At 41.1% G+C, this 19,996-nt stretch overlaps 2 protein-coding genes across 2 annotated transcripts in view; one reads left to right on the forward strand and one right to left on the reverse strand.

Annotated features, from left to right (window-relative positions):
• LOC115145332 (dedicator of cytokinesis protein 7-like) overlaps window positions 1-19,996 on the reverse strand; it is a 93,411-nt gene that overhangs the window by 58,143 nt on the left and 15,272 nt on the right. Inside the window, 2 exon segments of the mRNA XM_065002803.1 lie at window positions 261-378; window positions 15,055-15,217. Of these exon segments, the coding sequence (XP_064858875.1) occupies window positions 261-378; window positions 15,055-15,217 (281 nt within the window).
• Window positions 4,057-9,782, forward strand: LOC115145336 (angiopoietin-related protein 3-like). The gene is made up of 6 exons (XM_029686829.2): window positions 4,057-4,742; window positions 5,041-5,151; window positions 5,314-5,536; window positions 6,225-6,320; window positions 7,588-7,860; window positions 8,032-9,782. The coding sequence occupies exons 1-6, from the start codon at window positions 4,218-4,220 to the stop codon at window positions 8,220-8,222; spliced, it is 1,419 nt and encodes a 472-aa protein (XP_029542689.1). The 5' UTR covers window positions 4,057-4,217; the 3' UTR covers window positions 8,223-9,782.

Here is a 19,996-nt window from a genome sequence, read left to right on the forward strand (position 1 = left end):
AGTGGACATTAGACTTATGTTTGTCTGCATGTGTTAAAATGATGTGTTTAGTAACAGAGCTCAAATATACTTGAACACCATTCTTCACAATCCATTTTCCTAGAAATCAGTCTAGGATTGTGCAGCAGTACCTGGTAAAGCACCAAAATACACTAATAACATCTAAAATGAATTCTCGTGGGAGGGTGAGCTAAGAATAATTATTGTGGGTGGGCTAAGAAGCATTCTCGTGTGTGTGTGTGTGTGTGTGTCATTGTTACCGGCATTGCGTTGTTGGGGTCCTCCCCGTTCATGAACTGCACTTTCACTGTGATGTTCCGGGCAGAGCCTTGCCGGTTGGCGAAGTTCAGGCTGTGTGGGTTCACATACAGCAGGTTCCTGGAACACACATATACAGACACGCATTCCCATCGTGAAACCAAACCACCTTCCCGTCAAACAGTAACACATGAACTCAACCGACATAGCAGCACTGTTGATACTGTATGTATCAACAGCTCAGAGTGAATTTCACAACATTGTCCCCTCGCCATTTTCCTTAGGACATTACACAACTCCTACATATAATGTACTGAATATAACACATGTACAGTACTATCAATAGGTCAGTGACCGGAGTGACCAAGGCCATCAGGGTAGGCCTCTGTGGCCACTGACTGGTGGAAAAGGGAGGCTCGTCCTGTCAATCACTCTGGATCCACAGCAACTAAATCCTCTGCTGGGCTGGATCGGTGGTTGTGCTGGGGCACCATTTGCCTTACTGCACCACTACTGGGGGAAGGTGCAATAATGCCATGGCAAACTGCGTATGTTCAATTCCGTCAAAGAGGTATAATGTTCATCATCGATGATAGATATGTAAATTGAGCAGTTATTTTACCCTTCTTTTTTTAAAGTGTCTATAGTGGCAATTGGACAATACTGTGGTAGCCTCTAGGTTGATATTTTTAAAAAGCCCTCCTCTCTTCTCCACAGGCAGTAAGCAGTGGGGCTTCAGTTAACACTAGAAAGGCATAATGTGTCATAATGACGCAAACCAATTTAAAACATGTATTACCTTGCCATTTTTTAAGTCATGGTTTTAAAGTATAATGACATTATTGCGTTTGTGCTGATTTTCAAGCACACTTGGCACTGAAACGGATGTGTAGGCTACTGATATCTTCTTGATTTGACCGGGGGTCTTTGGTGGTTTGGGTATTTTTATTTGTTTTGTTATAAAAAAAAAAAAGGCTTTTACTCTGTTCCAACAACCATGATTTTGGTTTCATAGTTGTAACAAAGACACTCCATGAATAGCATTTATTTTACACTTGAAACTGTTTTTAGTGTTTATTTTTTACATATAACCTACAGTAACAAACAAATGAAAACAAACGTTATTTCAAATATTTTTTTTTATGCAGGTCACTTTATTTGGATAGTCCATCTGTAGATACTATACAGATGGTTATACCATCAATAAACTATCTGTATATAAACAACTGCTTGCTAAGTTACGGTTAGATTTAGAATAAGGGTAAGGGTTAAGGTTAGGTTAAGGGTTCGTTTACAGTTGGGACAAGGGTTGGGGTTAGGTCAAGGGTTAGTAGATAGTTAGTCCATTTCAACTATCTACATACTATCAGTTCCATCTGTAGATGCATTACAATCCAATCCAAATAAGTTGGTACCAATTTTTCGTATTCTAATGTTACCTAAGACCTTCATAAACACGACCATTTTTTTATTTATTTTTTACAATAGCATATATTTAATCTATTTATTTGACCATTAGAATGTTGAAAAGGCGTGTCATTGCCACGAAGGGAGGTCCAATGAGACCAGGCTTTTCTAGTGCTAACAAGCTGGACACACACGCTTTAGGGTTCCCAGGGTTACGACCCCAGAACGTCCGAGGCAGACGCAGTGCAGTGGCCTGACCACATTGACGTAGATTCCGCTGCAGGGGAGGTCCCCCTAGGACCACAGCTGTGACGACAAACGTGCTGAAACCGTGGGAATCCCTGATCCTTTCTCTCTCGGTTCATCTCCCTCACTCACGCTCTATCTATCTAATTTCCTCTCCCTTCGTTCCTCCCTCCTCCTTTCCCTGTCCAGTAGCTGTGTCTCTCCGTGAAGGCGAAGAGCTGGATGATTTTTTTTAATCGACTAGATTGTTCTTTGAGGCACCCATGGTGATTTTAGAATGATGTCATTGCATTGCAATAACCCCCAGGGGGAAAAAAAAACATTCTCACACATACGGACCAGATACAGCTCCCTTTTCAGCACGGGGCCAATTCTCTCCTATTGGTCCTTCAGCCTCAACAGATTCATCTCAGGTTAATCAATTATTTGACTCAGAGTAGCTGCATAACCAAACCAAGCCTAAGAACTGTTTCAGAGTCACACAGTCAACACTCGTCCTCCCACTGTAGGCCTACTAGATGTCCCAATGTGAATACTGTACCCTGTTTGTGCTCCCCACAGATTTAGAAAGGATAACATATAGGGAGTAAGGAATCATGTAGCCAGTTGTGTTTGTTCAGAAACCCATGTTTACTAAGGACATATTGCAGCCAGAGACTCTGTACTGTATGAACAAATAGCCAGCGTATCTGCATTTGCTATGAACATTGCTATGTACTAGAGCAGGGATGGGTCACTTTGATGGGGGTGGGGGCCACCAAAAAATCTGAACTCATCATGGGATACTACACATTTTGCCATGGGACGGAGAGAAATGTTAGTTTTTAGTAAGATATTTGAGTGAGACTGACTAACAAAATCAATGGGGGCCACCCGGCCTGTAATTCGACCATGATAATAAGTTTAGATAGCTGGCCGCTAAACTAACTTAGTAATCTAAAATAAATTGGTTAGCATGGGCTAATTGACTGACTATCAGTGACTGACATAAGAGAAAAACTGCTGATGCACAAACACATTTCAAAATAAGGGGGGTTGATCTGAGGGCCTTGAAAAGGGGGGCCACCAGTTGCCCATCCACTAGAGTTACCCGCGTCTGTAACGGCATGGTGAGTCTCGTCATGCTTTTACAGGTAACATAAATGCTAAAGCAACTTCTGACAAAGGAGACGCTAACTACCTCCCCACAATGTGCCTCTGTTGAAGGGAAGTTGCTGTCCATCACTATTTCCTCATTCTGTATTGGCATTTCATTTGAAACTTTTGGGGACCCCAAAATAAAGTATAACCATCGCTGTTCAGTTGGACAAACAATCCTAAAGAGGCAAAAAGTTGCTAAAAAGTCCTAGTGCCCCCCCCCCCCCACACAGAAAATCTCTGCCCCCACCCACACACCTCTCCACCCAATAAAACATAGAGCAGGACTAATATGATTTAGAGTCACTGAAACATCATTGAAACATGTTGTCGAGACAGTTTGACCAACATCTCAAAGTAGTCAGATTATTGGTAGCATTAAAATAATCTTGGCTAAGTGGGAGAAACAAAGATGCTCACAAAATGAGCACGGTCAGATTGCAGAACTAGAATAGTCAAATATGGCAACAAAATGAGTTCACAGTCGTCTACATTTAGCACATTGATGACATCCACCTGCCTCTCTCAGTACATACAGCACACCTCATCTAGACCCAGCGAGAGAGACCTGAGAGAGTGATGCTGGGCTGATTCAGCAGGACGTTAAATCAAACCCATAGACAACAATTGTGTGACATATTATGAATCATGGTGAGGTGTGGCTGCTATAAGGTGAGATTGATAGGGACAAATGAGCCATCATCTGATGGCCTTCCACTGTTGGCTTTCTGCTGATCAGCTAAAGCAGTGTACTGCAGATGGAGGCTGGGTAGGGTGTGGTGGGGGATTTGGGAGGTTAAGGGGAAGGGGGGCTGTTGTACTAAAGGGGTGTATTTGCTATTCGCTCACTGCAGTGATTTGTTTGTTTATGAAGGGAGGGGGTTGAGGGGGCCGCCGAGGGGATTTCAGGGGGCCCAGTAGCTCAAGCATAACAGGGCTTAATGATCAACTAACCTACCCTTCCCTTGCTGGACTGGGGTATATAACACAGGCCTGCCTGCCTGCTGCTCTCACATCTTTCTAGCAGAGTGACAGAGAGAGAGGTAGAGGGAGAGAGAGAAAGAGTAAGAGGTGTACAGACAGCCAGAGAGTGAAAGTAGGGCAGCGGAGGAAGAACAGAGAGAGAGACTACTTCTTGCTATTCCACGATTGCTGAGAGAGATTTGACCATGAAGCTCTTCTGCCTCTTGTTTCTGCTGGGTGTATCTACAGTTCAGGCAGCTCATCAGGATACCTCCAGGGTCTACCCCACTGTACCCTCTCAACTCCAGCCCCAGACGCAGCCTCCAGCCGAGGCCAAGTCCCGCTTTGCCATGCTGGACGATGTCCGTCTCCTTGCCAACGGCTTGCTCCAACTGGGTCAGAGCCTCAGGGAGTTTGTCCACAAGACCAAGGCCCAGATCAACGACATCTTTCAAAAACTCAACATCTTTGACCGCTCTTTCTACCAGCTCTCTGTGGTCACCTCTGAGATAAAGGAGGAAGAGGAGGAGCTGAAGAAGACCACCACATTCCTCAAGGCCAACAACGAGGAGATCCGGAACCTGTCACTGGAGATCAACTCCAAGATCAACAGTATCCTGCAAGAGAGGAGCCAGCTGCAGAGTAAAGTAGGAGGGCTGGAGGAGAAACTGAAGGGACTGTCGGAGAGCATGATGCCCGCAGAGCAGCTCTACGAGATCAAGTCACTCAAGGTACACTGCTGACCTTCACTCATATTAAATCAGTACTGAGATTTATGACTTATTTTGTTTCAATGTGAAATGTCTTTGTTCTAGAATAAGATTCAGTGTTTCTGGCACACATATTCAACATATACAATTCCTACTGAATATTGCATCAAATTTTATTTTGCTGAATTAATTGAGAAGTTTAAGTCAATAAAAACATACCTTTTTAATGAGTAGTACTGATTTCAATTTCAAGTTATGCCATTGGGAAATGTATTATAATGTGAGCATTAACGAGACAGTTTTAACTGGTCTGTTTCAGGATGTGATTGCGGCTCAGGAGAGGACCATCACGGACCTGCTGAAAGCTGTGAGGGAGCAGCACCATCAGCTCAACCACCAAAAAACTAAGATCAGGACTCTGGAGGAAAAGGTACATATCTCTGTTGCTTTATAGAGATAATCTAATTGTATACAGTAGACCAAAGGTAATGGCCATTTCTTTCATCCCTGTTCAATCAGTGTATAAAAAAGGCCACTAAAAACATTTAAATAGACAACACCATACCGTTTTTAACTTTGCCTGCTATTCCAGATCAGCATTGACAATTTCCAGGACACAACTGACAAAGTTGCGGATTCCAACTCAGAGACGCCAGGCATGTTTGGATACCTGACAGGCAACTCCACTGGTCCGGACACAGACCTATCCATGGACTGCAGTGATCTGTTCAACAGAGGAGAGAGAAACAGCGGGGTGTACTCTATCAAGCCAAACCAGTCTGAGCCTTTCAATGTGTTCTGTGAACTGACCTCAGGTAAGACACAATCCCGTGTCAAATTCTCAACCAACTATGTGACAGTAATGTGTCAAGCCATTTCTTTGCATTACATACAAGCGTTAGGAGTTGATGTTACTCTTCAAAAACACAAACCCCAAAGCAAATCAGGGGGAGGAAAATAGGTTTATTCACCAAAGAGAACAAATCACGCAGGGAGGTAGATAGTAGGTGTTCATGCTCCCCCATCCTCAGTGATTCTCTCCACAGAACAAAGCAATTTATAACCCCCCCTCCCACACTAGCCTGTGGCTGACCAATTAGAATTCCTTGCAGTACAACCAAATAACAAGTATCCTGCTCCAGACTCAATGTAGAGATGATTCAGACCAATGAAAACAGCAAAAGTAGCTATGAGTTCAGGACTGACAATTCTAAACAGATGTTGAACTGAAAAACATCTATTTCCATTGATTGTTAATTCTAGGCCTTTCGTCCTCTGCGTTGTGTATACATCTTTGACATATTCTTACAGAAGTCTAAATGGTCTAGACAAACAGACAAGCAGAAACGAGTCTATAGGAAACAGTGTCATACAGGCTATCAGAAGGAAATAAGCGCTTCCTACGAGTTTCCATAATCAGTCTAGAGAAAGGAACTGGATTTTGTTGTTGCTGTGTTTCTCTGTCCATGTATTGACTACATGTCCCATCTCCCACATCGACAGGAGGAGGATCAACAGTCATCCAGAGCAGGGAGGACGGGTCTGTGGATTTTGACCAAGCATGGGAGAAGTACGAGAACGGATTTGGGGATCTGGAAAGTTAGTTTGGCTTATTTCTTTCTATCAGTAAATGTTGTCAGTGGTGTGGACAGTAGAGCCCGACCGATAAGTCTTTGTTGGGGTTCGATACAGATTCGGATTTCTGGGGGAGAAAACATACAGATATATCTGCCGATATACTGTTTTACTGCGGGGAAATGAAAGTGTAATTTTCCCCACTGAATTCTCATAAAATCGCCATCCAAATGAGCAATTGTCCAATCTCTAGGCTTCAAATGTTGATTAAATACATTGTGACTACAATGACATGAGAATGGCCGCAAGTGTTCAGATAAGCATTAGATTCTTTTCATCCTATTTATTGTGTGTCGGTTATCGTTGGACTAGCGATGAAAAGGCCAATATCGTCCGATAATATCGTTGAACCAATATATCAGTCGGGATCTAGTAGACAGTCAATACATCTCTATCCATAACGAACAAAAAAAAACGAATGAAACCTTTATGGCTCAATTCAACTCAGCGGCAAGCACCCATACCTGATTATGCCTTTATATCCTGATTCCAGTCTACAAAGGCCTGTAGGCATTCATAAAGCAGGAAACAGCCAATACAGCCACGCTCCACCACTCTTAAGTACTTCCTGAAGGAACAGCGGATAGGAAACAGCCAATATAGCCACGCTCCACCACTCTTAAGTACTTCCTGAAAGAACAGCGGATAGGAAACAGTTATTGTAAATTAGCTTATCAGGCACCCTTTGACAGATTGACTTCCTCCATTGTCTGACTAGACAAAGCAATAGCTGCACTTAACTTCAGCCAGGCTTGGACCCCAGGTCATAGGCATATAATCCTACTGCATTCCAACAGGTCCTTTAAGATGTGAATTGTTCAGTGTCAGTTTCCGTCGCTGTTACGAGCGTAATTATGTCATCACACCCATGACTACAGTATGCAGCCAGGGGCTAGGGAAAATAGTATTTATTGAGTGTCAGAACTTGGCCCACACTATTTAACACGAGTTATGGGCCATGGCATACAGAACAAAACAAAGTAGCTAGGCCTACAGTATAGAATCTGAACTAGCTTTATGACCATTTGATGGCTTTGTATGTGTTTGTGATCTGTTAAAGTAGAGTTCTGACATGTGTGTGTGATCTGTGTTACTATAGAAGGGTTCTAACAGAATGTGTGCGTTCTCTGTGTTATCATAGGACAGCTCTGAGAGAATGTGTGTTTTATCTGTGTGTTGTAGCTCTATGGCCATTCAATGACATTTGTGTGTGCTATCGGTGTTATTGTAGGAGAGTTCTGGCTGGGCCTGAGGAAGATCCATAGCCTTGCTGGTCAGGGTGAATCTATCCTGCGTATTGAGCTGGAGGACTGGAAGGAAGAGCGGAGGTCTGTAGAGTACCAGTTCACCATGGAGGGACCCCAGGCCCACTACACCCTCCACCTCACCCACCTGTCTGGTGATCTGCCCGACGCCATGGGCAACCACAGTGGCATGAGGTTCTCAACCAAGGACAGAGACAACGACAACCACCAGGACTCCAACTGCGCCAAAAACTACACAGGTATGCATTGATCACACACCTGATGCAACTACAGGTACTGACTACACACTTGGTACAGGTTCACAGCACTGTCTGGTACCATACACCTGTTAAAGACATTTCCAAGCAGGCAGCACAGATAATTGACTATGGGTTCTAGAATTGTTATATAATTTAACCCATTTCTGGCAGGTGGCTGGTGGTTCAATGCCTGTGGTGACACCAACCTGAACGGCAGGTACATGTGGCTGAGGTCAAAGGGTCGTTCCATGAGGAGGAAAGGAATCCAGTGGAAACCTATGGGGACCTCCTACTCCCTCAAGACCACCAAGATCTCCATACGGCCAGCCTCACCCGCCCCCCTCACCTCAAGTCCCCCTTAACCTCGTCCCCACCTACATTACACCTCGTTGGTACGGCAACAACAAATACACCCCCTCTCGCCGTAACCTTCCACTTACCCACCCTCGCATTACACATTGTTGGCATGGTAGCAACAGATAGAGCAGCTGTTGACAGTAGAAAGAAAGTCTGCCGCCAATAACAGCCAGCCAACAATTTTGTATGACAGAGAAAATAAGCTGATTCGTCAGAATGATGCAATAGCAGTCAGCCGGTCAATGACCTCACAAATTGTTCCAGATACACATATAGAGTTGGGTAATCAGTTTTATAAGAGCCAAGTTTTGGTTTGGATGGAATGTCAGATGATTCAACACTGTCTGTCCTGGTCTGCAACACATCCCAGCACTGAGAATTTAGGCTACCTTCAATGGGTGAATTTAATTATGTAACCGACATAACTCTGCTTTAGATAAGTTACTACTCATTATGTTAAATGAATGAACTGCATGTGACAAAGACATCATCCTCAGGCATGTCCTTATCCACTGATTTATCACTCTATATTGTATTTCTGCACATTCGGTGGCTGTTGCTGAATGTACCAAATATTCACACATAAATAGACAAAATATCAAAATGATGCATAGATCTTCAAATGTATATGAGCTTAGTGTTTTCACCATCTTTTTAAAAACTTTATACTGTATTTAAAACAATTTTGATAATGTTCTATTAAATGTGCTGCCAGGGTAGTTAACGTCAGGTCATTTAGATTGGTCATATTGACTCTTGTCTCCTGCCAACTCTTATCTTTCTGCTGCATTTAAAACGGCTGCTACTTACTGTACATATGTTATGTTTCTTACTAATTATTGCTGAGCGATTAAATGACATTTAGTTCTTTCCCTCATTATTAAACTAATTGACCGACGTTGGATCAATTACTTGAATTCAATTTTATTTTGTTTTTGTCAGCTCAACACGCCGTTCTTCTAGAGAAATAAAAACAATAAAGAGAGAAATCAGATCAAGAACGAACTGAAATGCTAAAGAAAGTTTTTCAATAGAACAATATTTAACCTAGTTCAGCGCATAAGTGGTAATTAACTACAATGCCCATAATCCATTGCACCTGTACTGGCTTCCATATGTTACTCCCGGCCATATGAGAGAGTTATGTACACAAAACCGACAAAAGGTAGAGACAGTTTGAGAGGTAGCTCTACCCGATTGACAGTTGTAGTATTTGGTAATTAGCAGTCGTGAAAATATTTTTTTCATACAGCATAGGCAGCTAGCTACTAGCTTAGCTAAACATAGGCAGCTAGCTACTAGCTTAGCTAAACATAGGCAGCTAGCTACCAGCTTAGCTAAACATAGGCAGCTAGATACTAGCTTAGCTAAACAGCATATCTCATTGGAGAGAACTTCAGATGGTTGTCTGACTGGCTGCTACTGCCTGAGCAGAGCTTAGATGAGATGACTAACAAATTAAATAGAATAAAAAGTAATAAGACAATGGAATGTTTCCAATATTTTGGCATTTGGATGTTCTCAATATTTGGCTTTGGAATATTTATTAAAAAGCTCTAAAATCATTTTAAGGCAAACATTTAATGTTTTTTTTTAACCAAAATGTGAGGAAAATAAATAAATAAAAAATAAACACTAATCGCTCAGCACTATTACTTATCAGAGAGGCTCTGGTAAACTACTGTATATTTATAATAACAAATAAAACCGTCATACCCAAAACAAATATACTGCTGTCCTTTGTATTCTTTGCCAAGGAAAAACCAACAAACTGGGCTAATGATCTAATGCCATCTAAGCAGGTTTAGGCAATGCTTTACCAACCACAGGTCATCACACCCCTGGCCTATAAAGTCAACAGTTGAGTCTGATCAACCTGCAATGCTGACAACACTCCTGAAACATTATTTGCATGAACTGTCTTATGCAAGTGAGAGGCCAATATACAGCACACTGAACCAACAGTGAGTCAATTGCATTTGCTACTGTACCCAGATGTACTGTACCGCTCGTCCATTCAACATGTACATAGGTAAATAAACTTCAGAGCTCAGTGTTTTCTACCATAGAATTAGGAACGAGAATACTAGAATAGACATTAAACTTCTTATGACAGTATAAATGCTAAGCCATTTTGGTGAGTTGGTCAACCATGGTCAGCCAGTGCTGTGATAAGATGGTGTGAGACAATTCATTTGGAGATTATCTGCATTGTGCGTTTGTTAGCTAGCTAGCCAGACAAGTTTAGTGGAATGATTGCAGTAGTTCTTCAAATTCACTGCCAATACGACAACATTCCAGACAAACAACGCAGTCAATCCACAGCCATACAGTGGCTGAAATAAGTTGATGATAGGACTTAGACAAGTTGTGAATGCAAGTACTGATATTGTAATATCACTCATAGCTTTTCAAGAAAACAAAAATGTAGACATGGTCCATTGACATATTTTCCCCATCTCAGGAAGTAACTATAGTAGGTGCCTATTAAGTTCTAGGTAAAGTAACAGGGTTGACAATTTAATCTTATATCAGTCATAAATCAGTGTGCAACAGGGAGTGGCAATTGAATGCAAGCGTCACAAAAAGCTAAAACATTTCTAGCCCGTCTATCTTTGGGTAAGAGGGATGACGTGATGCTCGACCGGCTCAGTTTTCAACCACAAAACCCCAGAAAATTGCCAAGGATAGAACCTAAATTAATTACTAATCATAATCTTCAGAAATTACTGTCAAAGCAACAAAATAACTAGATAATAACATCATTTACAATGATGGTAAAACCAACATTTTTGGGATTAAGTGCGTTTGAAAGCTTCCTAGAAGAAAATGTTTTGCACTTTGGCAAACCTTTTTCATATTAAAAATCAAACGTATTGAATTCTCCATGTGGTCTACATTAAAGGTCACTTCATTTAATAAATAAAACATCTATATTGGTGCACAACTTCTACTAAAATATCAATGGGACGGAAAAGGGACTTTTTGTGGAACGAATCACATGACAATGTTTTAGGTTGACAATAACTATTACATGTAGTGATCCCCCGAAATGACATTTTTGTCCGATATCGATATTTTCTTGGTAAAAAAAACAACCCTGATACCGATAACCAATATTTACAATTTTAGCAGCCTTTTAAGCATTCTAGTACAGTTAAATAGTTAACACACACATGGACACAGCGGTCTAAGGCACTGCATCTCAGTGCAAGAGGCGTCACTACAGTCCTTGGTTCGAATCCAGGCTGTATCACATCTGGCCGTGATTGGGAGTCCCATAGGGTGGCGCACAATTGGCCCAGCGTTGTTCGGGGTAGGCCATCATTGTAAACAAGAAATGTTTTTAACTGACTTGCCTAGTTAAATAAAAGTTACACACACACACAGAGCTATTTTGTTGGCATTTACGCATGTCCCCATTACCAGTCAAATATAATCAAGACCTATTTCTTTCACTTACTTGCTGTGCTGTTTGGTTCAGTCGTTTCATTCTCAACCAGGATTTCTATGGAACACCGTTTGGGTCTTTGCAAAAAAGATATCCGACATGTCAAATAACACTATTTGATGTGTCAAATAAGCTTGTTGACCAATCAGGACCCTAATATGACTGCACGTCACATAATAATTTATCGCGTTCATACATTTTTTACGTAGTTATTACACATTGATTAAACTATTACTCGTATTTCATATGTCACAACGATTCATCGATACGTATGCTATGATGCTGGTAACGTTGCCTCGCGCATCTACAGTGCAGGTCATAAAAACAAAGCTAGCTAGCTCAGGGATGCAAACAATGTTCTTCCCCAAAAACATAGCAAAACAACATGATCTGTTTCAGTAGCTATAGTTAACTAGCTAACTATATAACTAGGTGTCATCTAAAATAACCCTAATTTATAAGACAGTTCTTATTTGATAAATGGTGGTCGAACCCATCTATGTGAAGTTAGCCACAATAAGGATTAGTCACAATAGTGGAATTTGCAGTTAGCCTTCAAAATATAAGTATGGCATAATTCTACTATTTGTATTTATTTGCATCACTGTCAATGACATTCTTTTATTTTGAAGGCAAACCACAAATTCCACTATTGTGCCTAATCATTGTTGTGTCTAGCTTCACAACACATAACCCGGTCCGGTCAAGCGTCACTAGCCAGATGAAGCTAGCTGGCTGCTTATAACTGTTGCTTTGAACAACAGGGTAAGTAGCTGGCTAGCTATTTATTTTCATGAACTGAAGTTCAATTTCAATATACGAACAACAAGTGGCAACCTAGCTAATACTTACTCACAAGGATTCCTAAATCATTGCAAAGAATAATGAAAACGACTACATTTTTTACTGGTCAATGTTTTCAGGCTGGTTGCATTGGTGCTAGCTAGGTACCAAGCTAAAGCTAGCTACCCCAGAAGTTGCGGTCAAACAAATTATGCTTTATTACCAACACGGTATTGTAAACACATCGTTCATGGCCGGTGTTTGCTTATTTGCAGACTTTTTTGTACAGCTTTGACAGTGCTACTGTATCTTTTTTGACACGCAAAGACCCAAACGGCATTCCATAGTATGTATGTCGTGAAGCTAATAGCAGTGATGCTATTACTGTGTAACTCCGGTAGGGAAACGTCAGAAAAATAGCGCACTTGGTAGTGTTAACCGGTGCTCAACCAGTCGGCGAAAGCCAACATCACCCACGACAGAGAACGGTTGATTGTCAAGGGTAATGAATTCCATTATCTTGGCTTTAATGGATTTCACCTTTGAGTCGTCTCGCTGAAATGTTCTTACTCTTTCAAATGACTGCTCGACTTGTTGACTGCCTGAACCACACAGCAGACATTGTGGGCTAGTTTAGGAATGCTGTGTTGAACGTGTAGCGCTAAACATTACGTGGTGTCATTACATCATGTACCTACGTTATATAGGTATACACTTCAGCTTTGACATAGTTTTTTTAACATCAACGTTAAACTAGACATCGGCCGATACCGATGTTGGCATTTTTAGCTAATATCGGCCATTTCCGATATGTTCACCGATATATCGTGCATCCCTATTTATTCCAATGGTTTGGGATTTCTCCCTGACCAAAATGGCTGCCATTACCAAAACATTCTGGAACTTTGAGGGTTTATGATATATCCCCCCTAGTAATGTAATAGGATGTTTGCACCACATCAATTTCCTTAACCAGGAAGTATGCAGAGCAACTAAAGCAGAGTTACTAAAGCTGGCAGGAGCTCAATCTAGGAAGGCCCTGACTGCTATCAGCAGACAAACAAGGCCTCAGGGCAGCTGAAGTGGCCATGTCAACACAACCTGTGATAAGGGTCCTCTACCACAGTGTCTGATAAGAGCCCTCTCTCTCCCTCCCTTCATTTCCCTCTTTCTCTCTCGCCATGTCAACACAGCGTCTGATAAAAGTCCTCTCTCCCCCTCACTCTCTGACCTTGACTAAAATAGCAGCAGGGCTCAGGAGGTCACTCAACACAAAGCCGTGTGCAGTTGGTCAGTCGACCAGGCAGTCACACGGGACATGGGGTGATGTTACAGATTGTTTCATGTTGAACGTGATGCGCCATCGCTAGGAGGAAAGCTTAATATCAACAGGAAGGCCTGTAGGTTGTGTGTTGTGCTGCTCTGTTACAGTAGTGTTACCAGATGTGGCTCAGATGAAAGCGAGACAGGGATAGTGGATGGGAGAAACACCGTTTGGTTCGTCTGTGTCCTCCAGGCTCCAGTATATTTGATCAGAACAGTTAGAAGGAAATACACAGTCTCAAAAACAGGAAGGACTTCATGTGTGTCACATTCCCTTGAGGACTAGGAATGATATCAACGTGTCAGGAATGCCTGTTGGTGGTATTAGATTGTAAGTTTAAGGATGGTATTGGTTACAAATTCAAGCCCTCTAGCACAAACTTCCGCCGTACCTTACTTTTATTTTACTTGGCAAGTCAGTTAAGAACAAATTCATTATTTTCAATGACGGCCTAGGAACAGTGGGTTAAACTGTCTTGTTCAGGGGCAGAACGACAGATTTTTACCTTGTCAGATCAGGGATTCAATCTTGCAACCTTTCGGTTACAAGTCCTATTCTCTAATCACTGGGCTACCTGCCGCACCAAACTTCATTGTTAAACTACAGACTTACCAGGCCCGATCACAGGGATGGCTAACTCTAGAAGTTCCGTTGAACTGTTGAGGAATGCTTTTCATTAATTGCTTGTAAGTACTGTATGTTTTTATTGCATTGCATTAGTAAAATGCTGTATTTGTATGCATGGCTCTCTTGAAAAAGAGCCCTTCATCTCAATGGGACTTCCCTGCTAAAATAAAGGTTAAATAAATATCCATGCATGTCATCTTGTTATGTTGCCTGCTAGTTGGTAAAGTGAATCATTACCCGTAGCTGGTGTTGGGTAAGGCTAAGTACAGTGCATTCGAAGAGTATTCAGACCCCTTCACTTTTTCAGACCCCTTTACAGACTTAAATTGTTGTTGTTTTTTACTCATCTACACACACACACACACACACACCATAATGTCAAAGCAAAAACAGGTAAAGAATTTTTTCAACATTTATTTCAAAAAATGAAAAACTGAAATCACATTTACATAAGTATTCATAATGTAAATAAAGTTTGTTTTTCATTTTAAATACCTGTTTTCGCTTTGTCATTACGGGGTATTGTGTGGCGATAAACGAACAAAAACATTTTGTTAATCCATTTTAGAATAAGGCTGTAACGTAACAAAATGTGGAAAATAGTAGAAAAAAATACTTTCCGAATGAACTGTAAGTGGTATTGTTTCATTACCTGTAGGTGGTGTTTGGTACGTAGACGTCCCTGGGTGGGAACTCCAGTATCTCCCTGGTGGGGCGGACCCTGCTGTCTGGGTAGGGCTTGACCTGCTGGAGGTCAGGGGTCAAGCAGTAGTGGGGTTTCTCTGGGGCCGGCGAGATGTCAATCTTCAGCTGGGCTAGAGGGAACAAGACCGGGTAAATAACCTAAACAACAGCTCTACACCTCAACGAATATCTAAGCCTAATGGACTGATATGGCAGTGGTACTCTCTCACTGGAAGTTATACGTGAGTCTGAGGTTTTCAAAGTGTTGGGCGCCAGAGAGTTTTAGTGGAGGCGTGAAAGGAAAGTCAAACCGTATTCTCTTCTCTAATAACAAATAAATATGAGGTATTTTTCTATCTACCATCGCAGGGAAAACACACCTTCTAAAGCAGATTTGATGTATAGATTTAAAAAGAGGGGTGTCCCAGCTTTCCAGTGATACCACATTTACCTCTCAACTCCTAGAATTGTGCACATGGCAACTGCGCAACCAAACTATTAAAGGGGCAGCGGCATTTTAAAAATGCCAGACATACTCTGTAACAGAAACCAAAATAGATTATTTTCAGATAAAATAATAATTACCTGGATATCATTGATGTATTTTTGAATAGGTCAGTTGCATGTTCATTAAGTCGTGCAGAGCATGATTTAACTCCTACAGGCCCACTGTGACGCCGGCGTGTTCTGGGCGTCTAACCCCTTTAAAACACAGACTTCTGTGTTGTGCCATGGGATTTTGTCTATTTGTTCTGCATCCATTGATACCAACCATTAGTCTGTGATTAATGGGGGCTGAGCTAGAGCAGTGTTTGTGAGACAAGGGCAAATCCCAAAAGGGGCCCGGGGCGAGATCTTTTTACAAAAACGTATTTGGAGTCCGAATGGTTTGAGCTACAGACTATTAAATGTAGTCTATGAAGAGCCGAGACATTCAAACACATAACATGTTTTTGCTTTATGATGCTACACGAGAGTTGTTAGAAAGTAAGGGTTTCTCCTATATAGATCATAGGAAATCCCAGGAGAATAGTGTCTATAATACTGTAAGAAGCTCACATAGTTGCCGTCAAAACTCCAAACAGTTGTCACCGACTAGTTGGATATTAATTTCCACTGAGCAAACAATATCTGTAAGTATACATTTCTGTACACAAATTCATTTTTATCAGGTTTTTGCTTTGGAAAAATGTATAATTTGACACTTGTCAATAAAACTCATGTCAAATAGTTTTGTGTTACAACTTGTTGCTCTGGCTGTCCTGAAAATAAAATGTCAGATAGTTTTGTGTTACACTTGTAGACCTGGCTGTCCTGAAAATAAAATGGTAAAACACGTCATTGTGAGGCCAAATAAAAAGACTGGAAACTCAGATAAATAAAAAGCTACTTTTTTCTGGGGTCTCAGGATTAATGCCTTCAATCAGGACAGTGTCCATGAGGAAAAGGTTGTTCTCCAACAGTTTTATTGAAACTATTGTATTTATTTGAGAAATTAATAGAATATATTTTTCTTGATTTTCTCTGACGGGAGGCCCACTGTCTCACAACTTTAGAAACTGTTATTATTATAATCATCATCATCATCATCATCATCATCATTGCACTGGAACCTCCAGCACTAAAACTGTAAAAGCTACCAACACCAAAATAATTTTTACATTTGCAGATTGGCACTGGTCAAAATGCTTTTTGATACTACTTACACTTTGCACACTACAACCATATTTGTATAAATCCCAATGCATTTCAATGGCCATAGACTTCGACAGGAAACATTCCGGTCGTAACCAGCCATTTAAGATTGAATGGTGTTTCTAAGTTTCAAGCGCAGTCTGGAATAGGTTGCATACAGCTTTTGGATACCATTTGAACTATAACTTGTATTTGTTTTAAATTGAACTTCTATTTATTCAGGGGAACTCAATTGAGACCAGTGTCTCATTCTCAATGGTGCAATGAGAACAAACAATTCAAAATTCAACATTATAATGCAATAAAACAGCAACAAAAAAATACTCCTAGATACATTACAATACAAAATAAATTATTACAATCAACCGAAACACTTGCAACACTCAGTGAATTCATTCCTTATCAGAGTTCTAAAACGGCCCTATATTGACACAAGCGATTCAAGAAGTAATGAGGATTGTGAATGATTCCAAATGTGGGTGGGGCGTTAAAACTAAAGGCTGATTTAACTAGAGTTAACCAATCCTGTAAGCGGGTTTGGTGCCTCTTATATACTTTAACAGAGAAGTGAGACATGTTAGGAGCTAGCGCAGCAGAGCTTGGTAACCAGAAAGGAGCAATGAAGTGATCTACAGAAACTTAGAGAGGTCCAGCCGACCTTTTGATAAAGGATGCAGTGAAGTGTATTAAACCTGTCACCTGTGATAAAGCGAATCACGCTATGGTACACTGCATTCAAGGGTTTTAGAGTAGTGGCTGCTACATTCTGATAAATGGTGACACCATAACCAAGAGCTGGCAGGAAAGTTGACTGTACAATCTGCTTCCTGCTGTTTAGGGCGAGGCACGATCTATTTCTATAAAAAAAGAAGCCAACTTGAAAATCTCAAATTCTTAACTAGCTCATCTGTATGTTTTATTTTATTTTTTAATCGTCACATTTTCATCAATCCAAAAAGTCAATATATTTATGGGCGGGAACCTGCAACCATCCAATGCATAAATGTGTAAACCAAGAACATATTTCATTTTTTCCACATTTAAGTATCAATATTAAATCGATGATTGCACAAAATCAGATTGTAGCTCTAACAGGTCAGCAACAGGAGCAATAGTGCACATAAGAGTGTCATCTGCATACAGCTCTAACATAGCCTGGTCAGCAACAGGAGCAATAGTGCACATAAGAGTGTCATCTGCATACAGCTCTAACATAGCCTGGTCAGCAACAGGAGCAATAGTGCACATAAGAGTGTCATCTGCATACAGCTCTAACATAGCCTGGTCAGCAACAGGAGCAATAGTGCACATAAGAGTGTCATCTGCATACAGCTCTAACATAGCCTGGTCAGCAACAGGAGCAATAGTGCACATAAGAGTGTCATCTGCATACAGCTCTAACATAGCCTGGTCAGCAACAGGAGCAATAGTGCACATAAGAGTGTCATCTGCATACAGCTGAATGTTATAGGTTCTTGCATATAGACCAAAACTATTTATATACAATGCATTCGGAAAGTATTCAGACCCATTGACTTTTTCCCCACATTTTGTTACATTACAGCTTTATTCTAATAATGGATTAAATAGTTATTGTCCCTCATCAAACTACACACAATACCCCAAAATGACAAAGCAGAAAAACTTTTGACATTTTTTGCAAATTGGAAATTTCACATTTACTTAAGTATTCAGACCCTTTACTTAGTACTTTGTTGAAGCACCTTCGGCAGCCATTACAGCCTCGAGTCTTCTTGGGTATGACGCTACAAGCCTGGCACACCTGTATATGGGGAGTTTCTCCCATTCTTCTCTGCAGATCCTCTCAAGCTCTGTTATGTTGATGGGTCGCTGCACAGCTATTTTCAGGTCTCTCCAGAGATGTTCAAATTGGGTACAAGTCCGGGCTCTGGCTGGGCCACTCAAGAAACATTCAGAGACTTGTCCCTAAGCCACTGCTGCATTGTCTTGGCTGTGTGCTTAGGGTCATTGTGAACCTTCATCAAGCATCTCTATACTTTGCGCTATTCAATCTTGGTTTCCTCATACCAGAGAATCTTGTTTCTAATGGTCTGAGAGTCCTTTAGGTGTCTTTTGGCAAACTCCAAGCTGGCTGTCATGTGCCTTTTACTGGAGGAGTGGCTTTCATCTGGCCACTCCACTTACAGGCCTGATTAGTGGAGTGGTGCAGAGATGGTTGTCTTTCTGGAAGGTTCTCCCATCTCCCCACTTGAACTCTGTCAGAGTGACCATCGGGTTCTCGGTCACTACCCTGACCAAGGCCCTTCTCTCCTGCTCTAGGAAGAGTCTTGGTGGTTCCAAACTTCTTCCATTTAAGAATGATGGAGGTCACTGTGTTCTTGGGGACCTTCAATGTTGCAGACATGTTTTGGTACCCTTCCCCAGATCTGTGCCTCAACACAATCCTGTCTCGGAGCTCTAAGTATAATTCCTTCGACCTCATGGCTTGGTTTTTGCTCTGACATGGACTGTCATCTGTGGGACCTTATATAGACAGGTGTGTCCCTTTCCAAATCATGTCCAAACAATTCAAATTTACCACAGATGGATGCCAATCACGTTGTAGAAACATCTAAAAGATTATCAATAAAAACAGGATTCACCCAAGCTCAATTTCAAGTCTCATAGCAAAGGGTCTTAATACTTATGTAAATAAGGTAACCGTTGATTATTTTGTATAAATGTGAAAAATTCTACAAACCTGTTTTCACTTTGACATTATGGGGAATTGTGTATGGATCGATAAAAATAAAAGAATCATCCATTTTAGAATAAGGCTGTAACATAACAAAATATGGAAAAAGTCAAGGGGTCGGAATACTTCCAACTGCACTGTAAATAATAAAAGCAGAGCCCTGCGGGACACCTTTAGTAATACAGCGGTAACTTGACACGTTCAGAAAGCACATTGTGCACATCCTGTCTGACAGTTTCCAAACCACTTGCATGACAATTGGTCGAAGCTCATTTCAGACAACCTTTGAATGAGTAGGGGATGGTCGACAGTATCAAAGGCCTTGGATATGTCTATAAATATGGCAGCACAGTGATTCTTATGATCTAAGCAATTAAACACATCATTGAAGACAAGTGTAGCTGCTGAAAAGGTGCTATATCAAAAAAACTAAAACCAAAATGATGCACATTATGAATATCATTTGAAGTCAAAAAGAGTTTGCCACTGATTGTATCTT

This window comes from Oncorhynchus nerka, linkage group LG17, assembly GCF_034236695.1.
Source record: "Oncorhynchus nerka isolate Pitt River linkage group LG17, Oner_Uvic_2.0, whole genome shotgun sequence".
NCBI lineage: Eukaryota > Metazoa > Chordata > Actinopteri > Salmoniformes > Salmonidae > Oncorhynchus > Oncorhynchus nerka.